This window comes from Sprattus sprattus (genome assembly GCF_963457725.1).
Source record: "Sprattus sprattus genome assembly, chromosome: 1".
Classification (NCBI taxonomy): domain Eukaryota; kingdom Metazoa; phylum Chordata; class Actinopteri; order Clupeiformes; family Clupeidae; genus Sprattus; species Sprattus sprattus.
The window spans coordinates 35,203,895-35,226,305 of NC_137920.1; the positions used below are offsets into that span (position 1 = coordinate 35,203,895).

The following is a 22,411-nucleotide window of genomic DNA, read 5'->3' on the forward strand; positions in this document are numbered from 1 at the left end:
TTAGTCCACCTCCTCAATGGTGGGCCCCTGTGAACTGGCACCTGCGCCGCTGCGTGCCTGGGCACCACAGCCTCCTGCTGGCATTCCTCCGGGCATTCCTCCCTGGTACAGTTTGGAGATGATGGGGTTGCACACCTTCTCCAGGTCCTTTAGCTGGTGCTCATACTCGTCTTTGTCGGCCAGCTGGTTGCTCTCCAGCCAGGAGATGGCCTGGTTGCACTTCTCAACAACTGTCTTCTTGTCGTCCTCACTGATTTTGCCCTTCATGTTCTCATCCTCAACGCTGCTCTTCATGTTGAATGCGTAGGACTCCAGGGAGTTCTTGGCAGCAATCTTCTCTCTCTGAGTGTCATCTTCTGCTCTGTACTTCTCTGCATCCTGCATTTTGTTCTCTTTGCCAGTGCTTTTGTCTACAGCTGACACATTGAGGATTCCATTGGCATCAATGTCAAAGGTCACCTCAATCTGAGGGACACTGCGTGGGGCCGGTGGGATCCCTGTCAGCTCAAACTTGCCCAACAGGTTGTTGTCCTTGGTCATGGCTCTTTCTCCCTCATAGACCTGGATCAGGACCCCGGGCTGGTTGTCTGAGTAGGTGGTGAATGTCTGGGTCTGTTTGGTGGGGATGGTGGTGTTGCGCTTGATGAGGGCTGTCATGACACCTCCAGCCGTCTCAATGCCCAGAGACAGGGGGGCCACATCCAGCAGCAGTAGGTCCTGGACGTTGTCAGACTTGTCACCCATGAGAATGGCAGCCTGAACTGCAGCACCATAGGCCACTGCCTCGTCAGGGTTGATGCCCTTGTTCAGGTCCCTTCCATTAAAGAAGTCCTGCAGCTGTTTCTGGATTTTAGGGATTCTGGTGGAACCTCCCACCAAGACGATGTCATGGATCTGTGCCTTGTCGAACTTGGCATCTCTTAGGGCTTTCTCCACAGGCTCAAGGGTTCCCCTGAAGAGGTCAGAGTTCATCTCCTCAAAGCGAGCTCTGGTGATGGAGGTGTAGAAATCAATGCCCTCATAAAGAGAGTCGATTTCAATGCTGGCCTGGGTGCTGGAGGACAGTGTCCTCTTGGCCCTCTCACATGCTGTGCGCAGCCTCCTCAGTGCCCTCTTGTTCTGGCTAATGTCTTTCTTAAATTTCCTCTTGAACTCCTCCACAAAGTGATTCACCATGCGATTATCAAAGTCTTCCCCACCCAGGTGAGTGTCTCCAGCAGTGGCTTTGACCTCAAAGATGCCATCTTCAATGGTTAGGATAGAAACATCAAAAGTACCACCACCTAGGTCAAAGATGAGGACATTACGCTCACCGGTCGTGCCTTTGTCCAGTCCATAAGCAATGGCTGCTGCCGTGGGCTCGTTGATGATCCTCAGCACATTCAGTCCAGCGATCACCCCAGCGTCCTTGGTGGCCTGGCGCTGGGAGTCATTGAAGTAGGCAGGAACGGTGATGACTGCATTGGTTACTTTCTGTCCCAGGTAGGCCTCAGCAATCTCCTTCATCTTCACCAGGACCATGGAGGAGATTTCTTCTGGGTTAAATGTTTTGTTCTCACCTTTGTACTCCACTTGAACTTTGGGCTTTCCTCCATCACTGATGACTGTGAAGGGCCAGTGCTTCATGTCAGACTGAACAACGGAATCATCAAACTTTCGTCCAATTAGACGCTTGGCATCAAAGACGGTGTTGTTGGGGTTCATGGCCACTTGATTTTTTGCAGCATCACCAATCAGCCTCTCTGTGTCTGTGAAGGCCACATAACTCGGGGTGGTTCTGTTGCCCTGGTCGTTGGCAATGATCTCCACTTTTCCATGCTGGAACACCCCAACGCAGGAGTAAGTGGTACCCAGGTCAATACCGATGGAAATACCTTTTGCTGATGACATTCTGATTTCTGAACACACACAAACAAACACAAAATCAGAGTTTGTATTGATATTTGAATTGATATTGCTGATGTACTATCAACAGTTTTTGTCCCCATGCCTAGAAATTGTCCAGAAATATTAATTAAAATACAATACACTGATCATAAACATTTGCTGTTGCCCTCCATAAATGGGTTTTCTGTATGATGTCATCAGTTATAAGCCTACATACAATTCAAGTTTTTTTTGTTGGCTAATTACCTACTAATACTGAAGGTAATGTTCAATGTTGTGCCCATATAGCATTTTTTATTCTTCTTCTTAATAAGACAAGTAAGATTTTATACACAAATCAGCACTACAAATAGACCAAGACTACAAGACCCTCCACTCGTATGCCTGCAGTAAAAATCTTTCAAGTAGTATAATCTTTACTCACAGGTATTGACTTGGTCTTGTCTGGTGTATTGATGGCAAATTTGCTTGTAATTATTTCTCCTCTCCTTATTCAGCTCTGAATTAACCGCTGCCTTCTCGTTCACTTTTGACTCTGAGTGGACATTACCCTGCAGTTCGTCTTTATACCTTAGCGTAGCGCACTCCAGCAGTTTCTGGAACGCTCAGCCCACTCAAACCAATAAAATCGTCGCTCGGTTTGCACTGACGAATAAGATTACAGAATGTGTTACCGATAGGAAAAACAACACCTAACAGCTGAGACTTCCAGCAGTTGTCAGAACATTCTCGAATTGATTCAAGTTACTCTACATGGTCCAAATAGATTGTGTTGAAATGACACATTTATGAAACCTCGTCACGTCCTCGGAATAATTTTACTTTGGGCTAAGTGTGACTTAGGTCGAGCAGTTGGTAGAAAGAAACTACTAGGCTATTTGAAAATGTGATTTTTCAGATGTTACTTTTGCTTATTTACTCAAAAAAGTGAAGATCCTTGAGAGTCAGATGTCGCTCAGAATCATTTTCGTGTAATTTGTCTTCCCCGTACCCTTCTTTCTTTCTGTAGACTATAGAGTGGGAATATATATGTCGAAATGTTGAGTAGGCCTACAACGGAAAATAGAAAAACAATATTTTATTGATTCTATATCCGCCCTTATTTTGCCCAAGTAGGCTACATCGACATTTATTTCTATTTGTTTCATTCTCAGACTTGGTGAGTGTTGATGGTAGACCCCATGACCCATGTCTTGAGCTCAAAAAGTTCTCAGTCATTCATTGTTAATAGATCTTATGAAATATTTTCCCTTCTTTCATGGATGTGTCTGTAGCCAGAAGTCAGGAATCTGACAGGAATCAAGGTGAAAACAAGAATTAACTGGTTGAATTGGATGAGCTTCATTAAAGTGAACACACATTGCCCTCCAGCGGTGGAAAGGCCAAAGATGTTTCATTGTAGCCTATAGGCCTAACTGAGATGCAGCAGATGGAGAGAAAAAAAACCGTGTAGTTTAAATCTGACGAAGAATCCATATTAGTTTTTTTTTCAATGAATGTCAAACAGTAGAGTAATAATTTTGTATCCCGTGACAGTAGCCTTATATTAAGCTTAATAACTACTGCCTGGTTGAACGTATTTATTCCTAAACTTAAATAGTTTTAAATTACTTGAAAGCCTGTAGCTACTTATTTTGAAGGGAGCTTCATAAAGAGCAAAACAGTAGTTTAGCTGTGCAAAACAGACCAAGACAGACATCGCTTGGGCTAAAGGCTGATTCATGCTTCCTTACGTAAGCGTAAGCGCAAGCGCAAGAGGCCGCGCAAGCCCCTTGCGCGACCCTTGCGCGACTTCTTACGTCTTGCGTGCGTCGGCCCCTTTTTCTAGACTTGCGTCATTTTTTACGTAAGCCCTTACGCGAGCCTCGCAGCCTGCATTCTATCAACGAATGATACGAGATGAGGTTACTAAAATATTCTGCATGTCTACTCAGTTTTACAGTGCTTCCCAAGTAAAGGTTTGAAAAGAACTTCAAGCTTCAGACTTTCTGTTAGGGAACCTGTTATCTATCTGCAGAGCAAATGTCAGGCTCATACAAAAACATTAACGTGAATTACTTGATGCTAATACCTAGCGCGGTGTCTATAGGATTTTCCATATACGTTAGCATTAAGCTAACGTATTTTCTACCACAGTTAAATATGCAATACTATGTGATTGTTTTTAGAAAACGAATGTTACGTGATGAGATTACTCAAATGTAGTATGCATGTCTGCTCAGTTTAACAGTGCTACCCAAGCAAAGGTTTGGAAAGAACTTCAAGCTTCAGACTTTCTGTTAGGGAAACAGCTTTGTATCTGCCAGGCAAATGGCAGGCTCATGACAACACGCGCAACCTTTGGGAGCATGAACTGCACCGAGTAAATTTTGCGCAACCGTTAACCCCCAACGCTGTAGCATGCAGCCGCCTTAAGCTTAACAGTATGTAATGACTTTTAATGTGAAAATAAAATGATAGGGCGATAAAGTGGGAAAACAAGAAACGTTTGCGTAACGACGTCACGGTTCCACGTTTATGATTTTAGCTCATCTTGTGGCCTGTCGACATTTGACGTCTTCTTTACAAAACTAGTTGACTCAAGAGTCAAGACAATTCTACAAGGTTCTAGAAGTTTTCCGGCTGCTGTCGGTTACATACTGCACAGTAATTGGTCAATATCAGCTGCGCTCTGCTCCTATTGGTAGAGACTGCAGAGCTTTCCAGAAACTGCTAGACTGTAGCGCGCGGAACTATAAAGTCAGTGAGTACAGCGTATTTTGGTTAAAGACACGAAGTCCGAAAAAAACCATTCCAAGTTTGGAGGAAGAGTGGCTATTTGACGTTAAAATCTTCTACAGCACAGACGACCAAACAAGTCAACGTGAGTCGAGTTTCTCTTTACTTCTATCTATGTGATTTCTTATAACATGCATGCACATAATATGACAAACGTCAGATAACCATTAAACATGTTTCATAACGTTATCATGACGTTAGCTAACGTGATATAATATGATTATCGGTTGCCAAGTTCACGTTACCGTTGGAGCGTTAATATGTTTTCAGTTAACGTTACTTAACGTTAAATACACTCCAAATGTCACAGGATACAACATAACCGATGAAAAAAGTGTTGCCATTGTAGCCATATCGGTGAATGAAAATAGATTGAATGTGTGGAAATAAAGGGTTGTCGTTTGCCTTTTCACTAAAAATACACACTCCAAGCAGTGCCAGTCCTGGGGACATTTAAACGTCTCCTTGGCAACCAGTGAGCCCTCCAGAGTTAGCGAGACAGCCAATCATGATGCCAATTTCTGTCCTGCATTTTGAAAACTGTCATCTTCTGGTGTGGTCGCTGTGTTGATAGGCTGTGTTAACTGACCCTGCATTTAATAACGAACAGTTACATATACCATATAACAGACACCACAAAGCCTTCTTTTATTCGGCATGACTTGTTTATTTTGTTTATGCGTTTATTTGAAAAGGGACAGTGTACCTTGATAAACATTTCCCAGAAAAAATGTAAATGCACCGGAATTAGCTAGGTAAGCTAGTTTTAATTCGTTGTCCCTTGGCATGGCATCACAGAGAGATACGGAAATAAAAGAAAAAAAAATTATATAAATAAAATAAATAATAATAATAAAAAAAGATAAGCAACACTTTGACAAAACAGTGCAGTTGAGAAAACAAATTGTAAAAACCAGACAGACATACAAGGTAAACAGCAGTGTGACAAAACAGTGCAGTTAAGATAACAAATGGCAAAAACCAGACAGACAAGGTTTTAGAAATAAAAAGAATGTATGGTGTGAGTAATACAGTGGCCTAATAATGGTTACAGGTTTGGTTATTTTTTATCAATTTCCTAAGTTTGTTTTCGAACACTGAAATACTGGCGCACAGTCCCTCACATCAGTAGGGAGGGTATTCCAGTAATTAGAGAAGGTACTGAGAAGACTGTCTGTCCAAACTTACTGTGTCCACTGTATAACACAGTCTCCCCTGGTGACTGCCCTAGTGACCAAGCCATTGCCATACTTCAGCTTTATAAACTTATTTAAATGGTGGACGCGCCAGCCCATGTTATATTTTAAAAATGAGACAGCCATCCAAAAACTGTAAGAAACTGTCAAATTTGAATAAGTTATACTTAATTAATTTAATTGAATACGTTTATTTATGTAATTTAGTTATGTTTGAGTAATTAACAGAAAAAATATCCACCAAGCTGTAATACTAAAACAAGAATCTTAAAAATCTCACAAATGTAATCATTTACACTAATATCACTTAATTCTACTGTTATTATTTTTTTCTCTCCCAAAATCAGGATGTCATCAGCAAAGGGTATTTCCATCGGTATTGACCTGGGTACCACTTACTCCTGCGTTGGGGTGTTCCAGCATGGAAAAGTGGAGATCATTGCCAACGACCAGGGCAACAGAACCACCCCGAGTTATGTGGCCTTCACAGACACAGAGAGGCTGATTGGTGATGCTGCAAAAAATCAAGTGGCCATGAACCCCAACAACACCGTCTTTGATGCCAAGCGTCTAATTGGACGAAAGTTTGATGATTCCGTTGTTCAGTCTGACATGAAGCACTGGCCCTTCACAGTCATCAGTGATGGAGGAAAGCCCAAAGTTCAAGTGGAGTACAAAGGTGAGAACAAAACATTTAACCCAGAAGAAATCTCCTCCATGGTCCTGGTGAAGATGAAGGAGATTGCTGAGGCCTACCTGGGACAGAAAGTAACCAATGCAGTCATCACCGTTCCTGCCTACTTCAATGACTCCCAGCGCCAGGCCACCAAGGACGCTGGGGTGATCGCTGGACTGAATGTGCTGAGGATCATCAACGAGCCCACGGCAGCAGCCATTGCTTATGGACTGGACAAAGGCACGACCGGTGAGCGTAATGTCCTCATCTTTGACCTAGGTGGTGGTACTTTTGATGTTTCTATCCTAACCATTGAAGATGGAATCTTTGAGGTCAAAGCCACTGCTGGAGACACTCACCTGGGTGGGGAAGACTTTGATAATCGCATGGTGAATCACTTTGTGGAGGAGTTCAAGAGGAAATTTAAGAAAGACATTAGCCAGAACAAGAGGGCACTGAGGAGGCTGCGCACAGCATGTGAGAGGGCCAAGAGGACACTGTCCTCCAGCACCCAGGCCAGCATTGAAATCGACTCTCTTTATGAGGGCATTGATTTCTACACCTCCATCACCAGAGCTCGCTTTGAGGAGATGAACTCTGACCTCTTCAGGGGAACCCTTGAGCCTGTGGAGAAAGCCCTGAGAGATGCCAAGTTCGACAAGGCACAGATCCATGACATCGTCTTGGTGGGAGGTTCCACCAGAATCCCTAAAATCCAGAAGCAGCTGCAGGATTTCTTCAATGGAAGGGACCTGAACAAGGGCATCAACCCTGACGAGGCAGTGGCCTACGGTGCAGCAGTTCAGGCTGCCATTCTCATGGGTGACAAGTCTGAGAACGTCCAGGACCTACTGCTCCTGGATGTGGCCCCCCTGTCTCTGGGCATTGAGACGGCTGGAGGTGTCATGACAGCCCTCATCAAGCGCAACACCACCATCCCCACCAAACAGACCCAGACATTCACCACCTACTCAGACAACCAGCCCGGGGTCCTGATCCAGGTCTATGAGGGAGAAAGAGCCATGACCAAGGACAACAACCTGTTGGGCAAGTTTGAGCTGACAGGGATTCCACCGGCCCCACGCGGTGTCCCTCAGATTGAGGTGACCTTTGACATTGATGCCAATGGAATCCTCAATGTGTCAGCTGTAGACAAAAGCACTGGCAAAGAGAACAAAATAACCATCACAAATGACAAAGGCAGGTTGAGCAAGGAGGATATTGAGAAAATGGTACAGGATGCAGAGAAGTATAAAGCAGAAGATGACACTCAGAGAGAGAAGATTGCTGCCAAGAACTCCCTGGAGTCCTACGCATTCAACATGAAGAGCAGTGTTGAGGATGAGAACATGAAGGGCAAAATCAGTGAGGACGACAAGAAGACAGTTGTTGAGAAGTGCAACCAGGCCATCTCCTGGCTGGAGAGTAACCAGCTGGCCGACAAAGACGAGTTTGAGCACCAGCTGAAGGACCTGGAGAAGGTGTGCAACCCCATCATCTCCAAACTGTACCAGGGAGGAATGCCCGGAGGAATGCCAGCAGGAGGCTGTGGTGCCCAGGCACGCAGCGGCGCAGGTGCCAGTTCACAGGGGCCCACCATTGAGGAGGTGGACTAAAGTGGAATCTGGAATACACATGTCGAAATGCACATGAGATTCATTATAGAGACAGTCGTTCAGCTGTTCAAAATGGTATATTGCTTTTGATACAGTGTTCATATTTGTACATTTTGTTAAATGAATGTTAAAGTAATCATTTTATATGTTACAATTTTCTGACCTCATTTTCATCAATTCCTCATTTTGAGATGTTTATATTGTTCTTTTAAAAACACTTTTGTCTGTTTGCACTTTACATAAATCTTCATAAAAAAAAATCAATAATGCTCTCATTAAATGATTCTTACCAGTGTAAAGTTTAAAATGAAATATTTTATCATGTGGTCAGCTCCATTGATTCGAAGGGGTAGTTTGGTGAAGCAGCAATATGAAACATTTTTCAATAATTATTAGGGGTGGGGGAAAAATCGATTATTCGATTTTAATCGATTCTCTCTAAAACGATTCTGTCTCGATTCAGAAAAGTTCATAATCGATTTAGTAATTTAAAAAAAATAAAAAAAACTTTTTTTTTTAACACATCCATTTTATGTTGAAATGCAAGCTGCATCGATTAGGATTGTTCATAGAAAGTCAAAATTGTGACAAGGAAAAGCTTTTTCTCTCATAAAAAATAGAGAAGGTAATTCATCTGTTGATTTTCTTTAATTATCAAACACAAAGTAGGAAGTGTAGCAAAGACTCTAAGTAGCAAACTCAAATGTTTTAAAAGTCGAAATGGATTGATAATCGTTTTATCGGTTTAGAATTGATAATCGTTTTTTTTACACATCCATTTTATGTTGAAATGCAATTATCGATTGATTATCGAATATCAATTCAAAACCGATAAAACGATTATCGATTCATTTTGACTATTGAATCATTTGAGTTTGCAACTCAGAGTCTAAATTGAAGAAAATCAACAGATGAATTACCTTCGCTATTTGCTTTATTAGAGTAAAAGCTATTAATGGTCACAATTTTGACTTTCTATGAGCAATGCAATAGTCGATGCAGCTTGCATTTCAACATAAAATGGATGTGTAAAAAAAAAAAAAGTTTTTTTTTTTTTTAAATTACAAAATCGATTTTAAATCGATAATCGATTTTAAATCGAATCGTTGACCTCTGAATCGATTTCGAATCGAATCGTGAGGTGCCAAGAGATTCCCACCCCTAATAATTATGTTATTGTATGGTAAATTAATCATTAATCATGTTGACCTTATACAAGACATTTAGTCATTTAGCAGACGACTATACGAAGTGATGTACAAAGGAGACGACGTCGTTTCTCAGACTGTTATTAGGTTTCCTCCGGTTATTGTAGGCTTTCCTATTATTATGTTAGTACCATGGGAGTCAATGGCAGCCCCTAGAACCATATGGTAACTTTTTGTGAAATTTGGCACACTCATTAAGGACAGTCCATTCTTCATTCACACCAAGTTTCATGGCTCTCATTACACCACTTTAGCGCCACCAACAGATCAAAGTTGGACTTTTGTAACACACAACTTTTGAACCGTATGACCGATTTTCAAAAATGAGGTACCATTGGATTCCCTGGATCAAGACGAATTAAATCCACCCCATGGCGTCGATTTCCGGTTATATAGATTTTCCGCTATTTCCGGTTTCATCAAAAACCTTTGAAAGCCTACTCCTCCTACAATTTTTGGCAAATCTTCTTCAAAATCACCAGAGATGATCTTCAGACCTAGCCTCACAAAAGTTACTATTTATAATTTTGATCCTCACAACCGTTTGTTCGCTACAGCCAGTCAAATTCAGCACAAAAGTCGCCAAACAGGAAGTGAAGTCATATCTTGGCAAATCTTTGACAAATCAACACCAAACTTGATATGTCACTGGAAGACATTACAACATGTTCCCATGTGCAAAGGCAACTTCATATCTTGAAAAATGATTGATATAAAGCAAATTGGATACATTGTTCCAGCTAAAATAATGCTTTACACATCAACAGGTCAAAAAGTGATACTCTGATTGAATCACAAGTTCATGTGAAGACACTTGAGAATGTTAAGTACACAAATCTGAAAAAAAGTTGACTGTAAGATGAAAAGTGGATTTTTGGTGAATATTTGAAACATGCATGCTTGGCTAATTTCTAGGTTGATTTTCAGTAGAAGGTCTCTCTCTCTCTGCTCCTTTGCTCCTCCGCGCGTGTGTGCTCCAGATTCTCTCTCTCTCTCACACACACACACACACGCACACACACACAGGGACAGGCTCCTTTGACACGCGCAAGCACACACACACAACATTTAAGGAAATGTAGGGATGACCACACCCCTTCTCACTCTTAGCCTGAAGCCATGGCCCTTGAGGATCTTCAAAGTAATGCATTTGAAATGTAATATCCCATTGGCAAGTCTGCAGCATGGATCTTTCTATACAGTGACAAATTGTCACAAAAATACATTTTTCCCTGGTTCGCAATGTCTGGAGGAGGAAACCGCCATCGCTGCTTGCAGCTATATTTCATAAATGTTTCTTGTATAACTCCTGTTGGTGGGGACAAAGTCTAGCTATACATAGCTTATATAAAATGGAATATTAATATTACAAACATCAAATACCTATATTTATTCTATATTATATTTTATTCACTTAGAACTTTAAAACGGGCTCAATCAGTCTGACACCCAGCTCACTCTGGGAGCTGCTCAACAGGCTTCAGAGTTGCACTCATTCTACATAAAGGCACTTGCATACATCCTCACAGTGGGTGGCAAATAAACAAAAGCCATTGTGGTTTGATGGACTAAGGTACGAACACTGTCGAATCTCCATCATCTTTAGTGTAACAATTTTAACAAAATAAGACAAAATGTGCGCAATTCCTTGACTTCTGAGAGACAGAAGTTATGAACGCAGTTACTGCAGTTTGCTGTGGTAGGAAGAGGTAGAAATTGTGAATATAATATGATAATTTGGAAAGATTTCATGCACTGTTGGAATTTCAGTACTCTGGTTTTTCCATACAATCTCATTGGCACTTCCCCTGCATAGGCAATGAAGGGCAGTTAGTCTCCATGTGTGGGTCATGAGTCAGGATCTGGTGTTGGATGATGCCTGAACTTAAGGACACTTAAAGGAGGGCATCACGGCTAATCGTATAATTAATTGCAGGCTGTGACGGACCGATATGTGGGTACGGCCAAAAGCCCAGTCGGAGTGAGCGTCTAAAGTTATATTGGTTTATTAAACTCTTCCAAAAATCCAGAAAACCTGCTTAGCCTGTCTAAAAGCAGAGGACAACATTGAGCAGATACAAAGTTTACACATACCGTAAATCCTCCAATTGTGGCCGGGGCTTGTATTTACTTAGGCTGCACAGCGCACCGGCCTTTATTTGGGGCAGGCTTGTATTAGGGGCAGGCCTTTATTTCTTACTTATCTTCTGTTATAAAACAATTGGGTTCTAGCGCGTAATTTAGCTGTTTCTGATTGGACGAGAGACGTTCCATGCTATAGACCAATTTTCACCACACGTCAGAACGACGTCACACAGGTTCAATCGCGCAAGACGGTGGCAAAAGACAAACAGAAAAATGTGTTGTGCCGTGGGATGCCACAAATCATAATTCTGTAAACAGTGACCTAAAGTTTTACAGAATACCAGCAGATAACAACTTGTTTAATGCCAACCGCAAACGTCGTTGGTTACAAGCCATCAGAAGATCCGATTGGAATAAAGCCCTTATTAAAAATGCCAGACATTGCAGTTCACACTTCATATCAGGTAAGTTAACCTAAGAGCTTCACTCAGACACATCACTCGGTTTGGCTTACAACAACAAAATAATGGTCAAGTTGTACGCTTATCTAACGCTAGAACACAGAATAATGTAGTTTTAGTCGTTTTAGCTAACTTACCTTAAATTGTGTTACGTTGTCTTGACGACTTGCTAGTCTCGTAAGCTTGGCAAACTCAGGCTAAATGTACTTGTTATATCAGGTAAGTTAACTTTAGAGCTTCACTCAGTCAGACACATCACTTGGTTTGGTTTACAACAACAAAATAATGGTAAAGTTGTACGCTTATCTAACGCTAGAACACAGAATAATGTAGTTTTAGTCGTTTTAGCTAACTTACCTTAAATTGTGTTACGTTGTCTTGACGACTAGCTAGTCTCGTAAGCTTGGCAAACTCAGGCTAAATTTACCTGTTACACTATCGTACTGTAAATAACTAGAATATTGTTTTTTGGACAGGAGAGGTCTCCATGGACTTCAATAGTCCCGACTTTGTACCTTCTGTCTTTTCCTTCGCAACCCAGTGTGAAATAGACAAAGGAGATACAAAACTTGAGAGGTAAATATTGTCACTTTAGCCTTATTTAGTTGCTAACTGGAATCACATTGCATGCATCAAAATGCAGAGAATGTATGGCAAGTGAGGTCAGATAGTTTTTAGATAATTTGTCAGACCAGATTTTTGTAATGTCTGCATTGTCTTGTGAAGCCCTGTTAAACTATGCTATGTAATTTACACTTGACTTGGTTTTGGTAGGCCTACCTGATAACCTCCTATGATCTACCAAGCAACTACACTGTTTTGGACTGACTTGCCTTCATCTCTGTGTATCAGATTTAAGAGGAAAAGAAAAAGGGAAGAAACCATCCACAGACCACCAGATAATGTACAGCGGTCCAAAGAAGCTAGTGATGAGGCTTCTGGAGCTTGCCTGTCCTCAGATGACTGCAGAATCGAGCCTGGTGCTGATCAATGCACTGGTAAGATCTTATAATACCTTAACTAATGTAGGGCAGTCATTATTAGGATGAATCAGGTTTTGTTTATATATTGTTTAATACAGCATAACTGTGTTGTTAATGACATTGATCATTATTCTGTTTAGCACATGCTGTTTGAAAACATCCTTAAAAAATATTGAGAAAAGCTCAACTTGATGGTGACAGTGCTTCTTTTATTAAGTCTTAAGTCTATCACTATCTAATATCTATTTCAGAAGCCACAGTCCCAAAGGTTCTCCAAGATGATCTGAAACACCAGTACAGCCAACTTTCTACAGATTGTGTCAACCTGCGTTTGGAGATCGACAAACTGAAAACTGAGAATGAGGAACTCAAGGCAACACTCATGAATACTCAATTTTCCTTTAGCTCTATCAAGAGTAAAGCAGTGCAGGTTCTGTTTTTCACAGGTCTGACCAGTGTCTTATTTGAGTGTTTGAGTCACAAACTTAAAGACAGTGTAGAGGTTGTGCGTGGCTCTATGAACCTGAAGGATCATCTATTAGTCGTCTTAATGAAACTAAGACTAGGGCTCTGCAACAAGGATATTGCTTTCAGATTTAATGTCACAGAAAGTGACATCTCAAACATTTTGAGAAGTTGGCTCCCTGTTATGTCTGCGACTTTAAAGCCTCTCATAAAGTGGCCAAGCAAGCATGCAGTATTAAAGAATATGCCAAAATGTTTTAAACCTAAATATAAACGTTGCAGGTGCATTATTGACTGTACAGAAATGTATGACCTTCTAGAGCATAATGATGAGATACTAGCAGATCAGGGTTTTACCATCAGAAATGAGCTTGCCACACGTGGTGCCACACTTAGGATCCCTCACTTTACCAAAGGTAAAAAGCAACTCTCTGCTCAAGAAGTAGACTTATCAAGGCGTTTGTCTAATGTGAGAATACACATCGAACGAATAATAGGTAGATGGACATTTTTTTAAATTCTGACAACTATTATTCCACTCACACAGGTTGACCTGTTAGACGATATAGTGATTGTTTGTGGAGCACTAACAAACCTTTGTAAATGTATAGTCCCAAGATAGCTTAATTTAGATTTATTCTGTAAGTAACTGTTTATTGTCATAAACACAATTAATTGCACATTCAAGTGTTAAAATGTAAAATATTAGTACTGTATTAAATCATTTGCTTCGAAGAACATTTCATTCTGACTTGTTTTTTTTTGCACTGTTCACAACACCAATCCACAACATTTCTTCTTACTTTGGCACATGTGTAGTGGAAATGGTTCTTGCACTTTGCACAGTCAATCATCATTCCAAAGTCTGGCCTTTGACAGTGTGAGCAGACTGTAGGTGACTGCATCAGTGGATCCATGCTGCGTGTTAACAGCTCAGGCAAAATACTCTGTTTGAAGAACTCTTCAGCTTTAGGGAGGACTGCTTGTAGCATTTCTTCATCTCTGGTGATGCGGTTGATAGCAACAACTTGCTTTGTCCAAACCACAAAGTCGCAGTACTGGGTGTTGCATACAAACATGTGTAGCTGAACTTGATGGTAGTATTCATGATTCTTCTTTAATTGTAGTAGTACAGCTGCGTTAGGTGCCAGTAGTTTCAATTCCGCAATGTCTTCATCTGTCAGTTCTGAATACACAAAATAAATATTAGATAACTTATTTCATACATCTGCCATTAATAGTTACATGACCCTGATTATAACGTATGTATTTACATTAATTATAAAATATAATGAATACCTGATTGCTATATGTACATGACCTGATCTTGTCTACATTCAGATTGTGCCTACCGTTTACATTATTCTTTCTACGCTTTACTCTGACTGGCTTCAGTTGGGTGTCTATCCTTTTAGCCTTTCTGAAGCTGATCTCGCTCAGTCTGGCTGGTTTCACCTCTCTCTTGGATGTGTGGATCCACATATTTGTCCCTGAAGTACAACACCTCTCCGTCTTTCCCATCCTGACCCACACCTCAACTTTGAACATTAGTGCAGCTGCATGGCTGCAGCATGACCCTAACCTGAACAAAACATTTTTTGTACGTTAGGCTTTACATATAGGCTACGTTAGGCTAAGGTGACCAGACGTCCCCTGTTTCCGGGACAGACCCCGTTTTTCGCTTACAAAGATAAAAACATTACACTGTTTTGCGGGTGTTTACGTGTTTGAACTATAATGTCCCCGGATTTTGTCCTTACGTTAGGCTAACAACGGTTTTAGCTATGATTTCCAGCAAATAAGCAGTTACATTTTGTTACAGTGTTACAGCTAGGCTACAGTGTTACAGTTACAGATTAAATTGGTGACACTGACAATTGGTTAAATAATGAACATTTACAATAGTAAACTTATGTTGGTTTACATACCCAGCCATACAGGTGCAGTTCGCAGTAAGAATACAGTTGTTGGTCTTGTTGACGATAACCCAGGCCTTGTACAATTCTGTCTTCTTTCCCTGTCTTTGGCTAGGCAGAACCTCCGTCTTCAGCACAACGAAGTTTTGAACATTGTAATCATGCCATAGTATGTCTTTGACATGACCGTCACCACACAGAACAAAATTGTAAGCATCCAGATACTTGTACGCTATGGGGCGCCGTTTGTAAAATGTTGCACGTTCTAAAATCCTGCTCAGTTTTGGCACATTTAGCATTATAATACGGGGAAAAAGCACGACAATATTCACATGTCACCTTTTCAAACATTTAGAGAGAAATTGTTGTTTAAGTTGTTGTAAATAAATGTTAATGTTAATGTTAAATGTTATATGTAAATGTTATATATATATATATATATATATATATATGTAAATGATAAATGTAAATATTAAATATAAACTTAAATGTTTAATGTTATATATACATGTTAAATATAAGTGTTAAATGTAAATGTAAAATATAAATACTTAAATGTAAACGTAAATGTTAAATGTATATCTAAATGTTAAATGTCCGAATTATGTTCAGTCTACATTTAAGATTTGGCGCCAGAACATTACAATATTTACGGTAATTCGCTCGTGAAGCAGCGGGTTTTTTGAATGGAGAAAAGCGCGGTCTTTTATTCACGAGATAACGACAAGACAACAAGATGGCAAGTCCAAATGAATTAGATTTAGCTTTAATTATAGAGAAAGCTGTTGCAGCTGGCGTTAGGGCGGCTCTCCAAAACCGACCTACATTGGGAACAAGTGCTGCAACCAACACCACATCCCGCTCCACGAGCGAATTACCGTAAATATTGTAATGTTCAGGCGCCAAATCTTAAATGTAGACTGAACATAATTCGGACATTTAACATTTAGATATACATTTAACATTTACGTTTACATTTAAGTATTTATATTTTACATTTACATTTAACACTTATATTTAACATTTATATATAACATTAAACATTTAAGTTTATATTTAATATTTACGTTTACATTTATCATTTACATATATATATATATATATATATAACATTTACATATAACATTTAACATTAACATTAACATTTATTTACAACAACTTAAACAACAATTTCTCTCTAAATGTTTGAAAAGGTGACATGTGAATATTGTCTTGCTTTTTCCCCCGTATTATAATGCTAAATGTGCCAAAACTGAGCAGGATTTTAGAACGTGCAACATTTTACAAACGGCGCCCCATAGCTATCCCACTGCCCACTAACGTCAATTTGGCTAAATAACAGTGTTTATCACTGGGTGACAGGCTATTGAAATATGTCGAAAACATTTTACTAATTAGATCTAATCAATATTAACTATAATCTGGGTCTGGCTGTAGAATTGTAGGCTATTATTTAAATAATGGGCATAATTGCAGTAGGCTAATATAATTCATTGCATATGCGTTCAACACTGCCTGCACATCGCATTGCGCTTTATGTGCGGTGTCAACGTAAACATAAACATCGGAGTTAAAGTCTCTACTGTCAGTCACGGAGGAAAAGATTTCCAAAGCCTTGATTTTAATGATTTTTCTAGACACTCTATTATGCATACCGCGGACTGAAAAGAGCTGGTTTGATATCCAGCCTAACTTTCTTTCTACATCCACCTGCTAGTCGTAGCCTATTGCATTCGTCTCAGGTCAATGTCAAATTTCTTTGCTGCTTTTTCTCCCGAATGTTCTTCAGCAATCAGCATACACCATCTCTTTGAATTTCATATCAAAGTTACGTAAGTCTACTACTGCTTTATGATCCCTTCTGGAAAAAGTAACCTAGCCAACTAAAACGTTACAGATAAACAACAGTAGGCTATACGATAGGCTACGTGCATTTAGGCTAAACCTTAACAAATTGCCAGACGCGCCTTCATGAACAATAACAAATTCGCCTTGTCGTCCTACGTGGGGAAATGTCTTTTTTTTATTGCAAACAGCCCATGAAATTAGCCAACATTATTATAGGCTATAATATAATATTAACATGAGGAGAACATGTATTTGTGAAATGCATTCAATTAAATTGTGAATTGAATTCAGCCGACGGACTGATGCTGGTAGGCTACAGTAATAGGCTATAGGGTAGCGGGGCAGGAGATGCAGCAGCAGGAAGAGCAGTACTACAGGGAGGATCAGGATGAGTGGCAGGACGAGGTGGAGGTGCCATTACCAGGGTAAGAACCTTATAATTTTACACTCTACTTTATTTTACCCCCGGCTTGTATTCGGGGCCCGGCCTTTATTTGTCCGTATGGACCACGACCCCGGCTGCTATCTGGAGCCCGGCTTCTAATTGAATCCCGGCCATTATTTGAGGATTTACAGTAGCTATACACAGTCTACCTAACAAGACTCCCGCTTAGACACAAGTGAACAAATAGGCTATAAATAGCTGTCCAGCATCATTTATAAAAAATGGGGTATACACAAAAATCAAATAATACACATCATAAGACAAACCCTAAAACACATATCTCATATCTCATTGTGCTGGTATCTGTTTGTTACAGTTGATCTTCAAAATAGCCTCCAATGAATCAACGTTATTTGTCAGTCACTCGTCAGTAGCCTAGCCTAATGATATCGGTACTTGGTGTCCTATCCAATTGAATCTAATTAACAGATCACAAATTAAACAGACAGCGGTACAAACTATTGGAAAAGACGCATCAATCCTCTCACGTTCTCTGCGATATGAGTAGGCTAATCAGGTCAGGTGTGCTTCAAATCTACACGTTTGATGAAGCGAATCACGTTTGAGAAAGAGACTATTTAAATGTGTTTTAGAAGTGTGGTGATTTACTGATTGTTTTCAGATAGCTAGTAACCGTCTCCTGGATGTTACTCACGTCTCGCTGCAATGGCTCTCCCTGTCACTCGAGTAAGTGGTCTAAGGGGTAACTTTTGTTTGCGTAGTGTTAACTGTGATGTACTGTGATGGTATAGCGACAAGAACTCGATGATCTTTTCCAAAGTTTTGTAGAGCTTAACATATTATTATTATTTTTATTATTATTTTTTTTAATCAGCGAGCTCAAATCGCTGTTTTAGGCCCAATCAGGTCCTTAAGGTCAAGGCAGGTGTTTGGCGTTCTTGCCAACCATGCAGTAGCAAGGCCAGCCGTTAAAGTAAGTTATGATTTGAATCAGTTTGTCTCTTTGTTAAAGGCCAGCAGTTAACTCTGATGTAATTCGTGTAGGATGTGAAACAAGCGTCTGTGAAGGGAGAATGTAATCCCACCCAATTTCACAACCAACCTGTCCCCAAGCCTGAAGCAAAGGTGAGGTTTAACTTTTTTTTGTAACCTACCCCAAGCTAACATATAGCTTTGTGGAATTCAATGTTTTATTTTTGAGGAATGAGCCACACGCTCAATATATGCTCCATAATTAGATTGCAACGCTCTGGTCTATGGATGGTGTCAATTGCCACTGCGAATGGATCATGATAAGAGCTTTTCAGTTACTTGTACTCTTACCCACAGGTTTTGTCTGTCCCAGCATGCCCTGTGCCCATGGAGATTGACTGTGTTACATCAGTTGACCTGTGCCAAGCCTTTTCAGATGCTCTGATTGAGGACCTCAAAGATGTGGATGCAAAAGACCATAGCCATCATTTACTTTGCAGTGAATATGTCAAGGACATTTACAAATATCTACAGCAGCTTGAGGTTTGTTTTGTTTAAGGCTAGAGTGGGTTACTATGGTTAGAGGTTTTTGATTCCCTCGGCCGATCTCGAGCTCTTTGACCTCATTCAGTATGCAGTGAACCTTTTTTCTGTTTTTTTTATTAATGTTGATGTCAACCCCTTCCTCCAAATCCTGCAGTCTGCCCAGGCAATCAGGCCAAGATATCTTGATGGCCAGGAAGTAACGGGAAACAATCGTGCCGTCCTTATTAACTGGCTTGTTCAGGTCCATTTCCAATTTCAACTGCTGCTGGAGACCATGTTTATGACCGTGGCAATTATCGACCGCTTCCTTCAGGTAGGATCGGCCCCATTTCTATTTGTCTCTCTGCTTCTGACATTGTTGTTATGTAAACCGTTTTTGCTCCTTTTGCACCTGACAGGACAACCCAGTACCAAAAAAGCAACTCCAACTTGTTGGTGTGACTGCCATGTTAATCGCCTCTAAGTATGAGGAGAGGTATCCCCCTGAGATCACAGATTTTGTGTTTGTGACTGACTCGGCTTACAGTGCCGCTCAAATCAGACAGATGGAGATGGACATCCTGAGGGGCCTCGATTTCAGCTTTGGACGCCCACAGCCCATTCAGTTTCTCAGAAGAGCTTCCAAGATTGGAGAGGTATGTTGTAGGGGGAAGAAAATTGTGTGGTAGTAATTAATCTGCGTAACTTAAGAATGTGTGCGTGTTTGATAGGTCACTGCTGAGCACCACACCCTTGCCAAGTACCTAATGGAGCTCACCATGCTGGACTACGATATGGTCCACTTTCCACCTTCTCAGGTGGCGAGCGCAGCCCTCGCCCTCACACTCAGACTATACAGCTGTGGAGAATGGGTAGGACACATGTACTCCTGGCTGTACCCTTTTAAAAAAACCTTCCTTTTGGAAAGTGACCCTGATGAAGGTGGTTTCCCTGCTCTAGACTCCCACATTGCAACACTATATGGGCTATGCAGAGGACAGCCTTGTTCCTGTCATGAGGCACATTGCCAAGAATGTTGTGGCTGTGAATGAAGGGCTCACAAAGCATTTGGTAAGTAATTGGGGATCTTTGTAATAGTTTTTTAGTGTTTGACCACTGAGGTTTTCAAAGAAGCATGCTTACTGATTGCGGATGCAAGATCTGGTAGCTACTTTATGAAAAGGTGATTTCATCCATTTATATTTTCCTCAAATATAAATATTTTCCGCAAATGGGTAATGGAACCGCTTTTAATATGCAAACACAACTTTTGTTTAAATAATCTATAGCATGTAAAGAGATTGAAGAATGGAAATTCTAGATGGACCACAATGGTATGGGAGCTTTATGCCCAAAGTGTGCCAAGCTGTGTATGTGACATCGAACACATTGTTGACTGCTCTATCAAGTATGAGTCAAGAGTAGGCTTAGTATTATTTTATATTTCATACTTTGTTTTTTACAGGCAGTGAAGCAAAAGTATTCAAGCAACACGAGGATGAGGATTGCCCTAATTCCAAAACTGAAATGTTCTCTTATTAAGGCTCTTGCACAAAGCTGACTTGTGGCTGTCCAAAAAGCACCTTTTTAGTTCTTCCACATGCCTTCACCAGAGATATTTAAGGCCCTGAAGCATTTGGTGAGTTAGTCTAACTGGGCTGTTATTCATTTTGACCTACTCAATCTAGTTGCTTTTGGAGCTGGGTACCTGGTGCTTTTGACCTAAAAGTATCTTCCTTTCCGGCGGCTTTTACAGGTGGTGCACATCCAAGCACTAGCCAGGAGCAGATTGAAATTGCTCTTCATTTTGTTAGTAAGGAATCTTCAAATGCCAACTTTAACATTGCATCATGATATGTTTTAACTTGTGCTCTACACCAAATGCCTTTGCATTTAAATGAATGAATTGTGTACATAGTGTAATATTTTAATAAACCTTTTATATTAAAATGGTTAATTTTATTATCTGTGGTCCCAAGTTCTTTCACAAATGGCAGTTTTGTAACTTCAAAACTGACTGAAAGACATGCCTTGCATGTGTTTTTTTATTATTTTAAAATATATATATATATATATTAGGGATGCACCGATGCATCGGCCGTACATCGGTATTGGCCGATGTTTGCCTCTTTTAATGTTATCGGCCTATCGGTAATAAACTTGACTTTCACCGATTGTACTGGCCGATGTTTATGGCAGGCAGTTTTTAAAGAAAAATATTGTATTATATTTGTTTTAATCTTGAATTTATATGGCAATCCCTAAGGGTTTATGCTTGTGTTTTGTAAGGCTGCATTGCAAGCATTGTTTCATAAATCTGATTGAATTTGTGCTCATTCAAAGTTAAGGGTGATAGGGCTGACATAATTTAACACATTGCTTTTTAGATAATGATTTCATTATTTTCCTGGCACAAAAGCGTGAATGAATAACAACAAAAACGAAATAAACAAATATCGGTATCGGTATCGGCTAGATTGTTGTTTTGAACATCGGTATCGGTATCGGCCAAGAATTTCCATATCGGTGCATCCCTAATATATATATATATATATAAATATTATAAAGGAAATTCCATGAGTTTTTAGTCCAAGGCTGTGTGCCAAAATTGCCATGTAATGAGATCCAATCACTGAGAGCTGCCAGATGTGATGCAGCAGAAGCTTTGTACATTTTGTCAACACCAAATCCCTTTACCTGTTTGTCTCGCATATCAACCTGGTCAGTTCTAGAGCACACAAATGATGGCATGAGCTCAGTGTGAATATGGATAAGAGCAACTCCGTCTTCTCTGAGATAATTTTGTGTGGGGTGAAAGGGGGGTTAATTCATTACAATGTGAATTATCACTGATCTGTCCTGATATGTTTTTTTTTCCCAAACTTTTCATGGCAGGCCCCCCTTTGACAATGATTAAAAAATGTGGTAGATCACTTAGTTGCCCGTATATTTCCAAGACACTATGTAGATAGTATGTTCCTGTCTAGCCTATCCAAATTGGTAAATACCGAAGGTCTTATTTAACTTCTGAATGATTTTAGGGTATATATTCCCAGGGTATACATTGCCCTCCAAAATGATTGGCCCCCATTAGTAAAAATTTGTAAAACGTGATGTGAAAAAATCCTCATGATCTATCATTCAAAAATCTTCACAACAATCGCCCCATTTTAAGCTTCCTGGCAGAGGCTGTAAGATTTTCATTTCATATCTGCCGGTATTTTCTGTCATACCATGTTTACTAACAAGGGCCTATGGAAGATAAACAGCCCCCATCAGCACTTTCATTTTTACAGTATTTGGTCTGACCACTCGGGTCTATAGCCCCCAATATTGTGTTTTGTTTATTTATTTTGTCTGTTTTGTTATGGTTTGTTTATTTATTGTTC

General features: G+C 40.3%; 3 protein-coding genes across 3 annotated transcripts; 2 read left to right on the top strand and 1 right to left on the bottom strand.

Annotated features, from left to right (window-relative positions):
* LOC308374932 (heat shock 70 kDa protein-like) lies at window positions 1–2,450 on the bottom strand (the record flags this gene model as incomplete). Its single annotated transcript, XM_080850918.1, has 2 exons — window positions 2,312–2,450; window positions 1–1,898 (listed from the first exon to the last, which is right to left on the bottom strand). The coding sequence occupies exon 2, from the start codon at window positions 1,888–1,890 to the stop codon at window positions 1–3; it is 1,890 nt and encodes a 629-aa protein (XP_080707044.1). The 5' UTR covers window positions 1,891–1,898; window positions 2,312–2,450.
* Window positions 2,451–4,616: 2,166 nt separating this feature from the next.
* Window positions 4,617–8,200, top strand: LOC308365836 (heat shock 70 kDa protein). The gene is made up of 2 exons (XM_080839439.1): window positions 4,617–4,750; window positions 6,209–8,200. The coding sequence occupies exon 2, from the start codon at window positions 6,210–6,212 to the stop codon at window positions 8,151–8,153; it is 1,944 nt and encodes a 647-aa protein (XP_080695565.1). The 5' UTR covers window positions 4,617–4,750; window position 6,209; the 3' UTR covers window positions 8,154–8,200.
* A 10,030-nt stretch (window positions 8,201–18,230) lies between these two features.
* LOC308376154 (G2/mitotic-specific cyclin-B1-like) lies at window positions 18,231–20,583 on the top strand (the record flags this gene model as incomplete). Its single annotated transcript, XM_080852429.1, has 9 exons — window positions 18,231–18,251; window positions 18,400–18,498; window positions 18,570–18,650; window positions 18,855–19,040; window positions 19,198–19,356; window positions 19,442–19,678; window positions 19,754–19,894; window positions 19,983–20,093; window positions 20,488–20,583. The coding sequence occupies 9 exons, from the start codon at window positions 18,231–18,233 to the stop codon at window positions 20,581–20,583; spliced, it is 1,131 nt and encodes a 376-aa protein (XP_080708555.1).
* Window positions 20,584–22,411: the final 1,828 nt, after the last annotated feature.

Excerpts from the sequence above, each read along its gene's own strand:
- LOC308365836 (XM_080839439.1), top strand. The coding sequence starts at position 6,210 with ATGTCATCAGCAAAGGGTATTTCCATCGGTATTGACCTGGGTACCACT.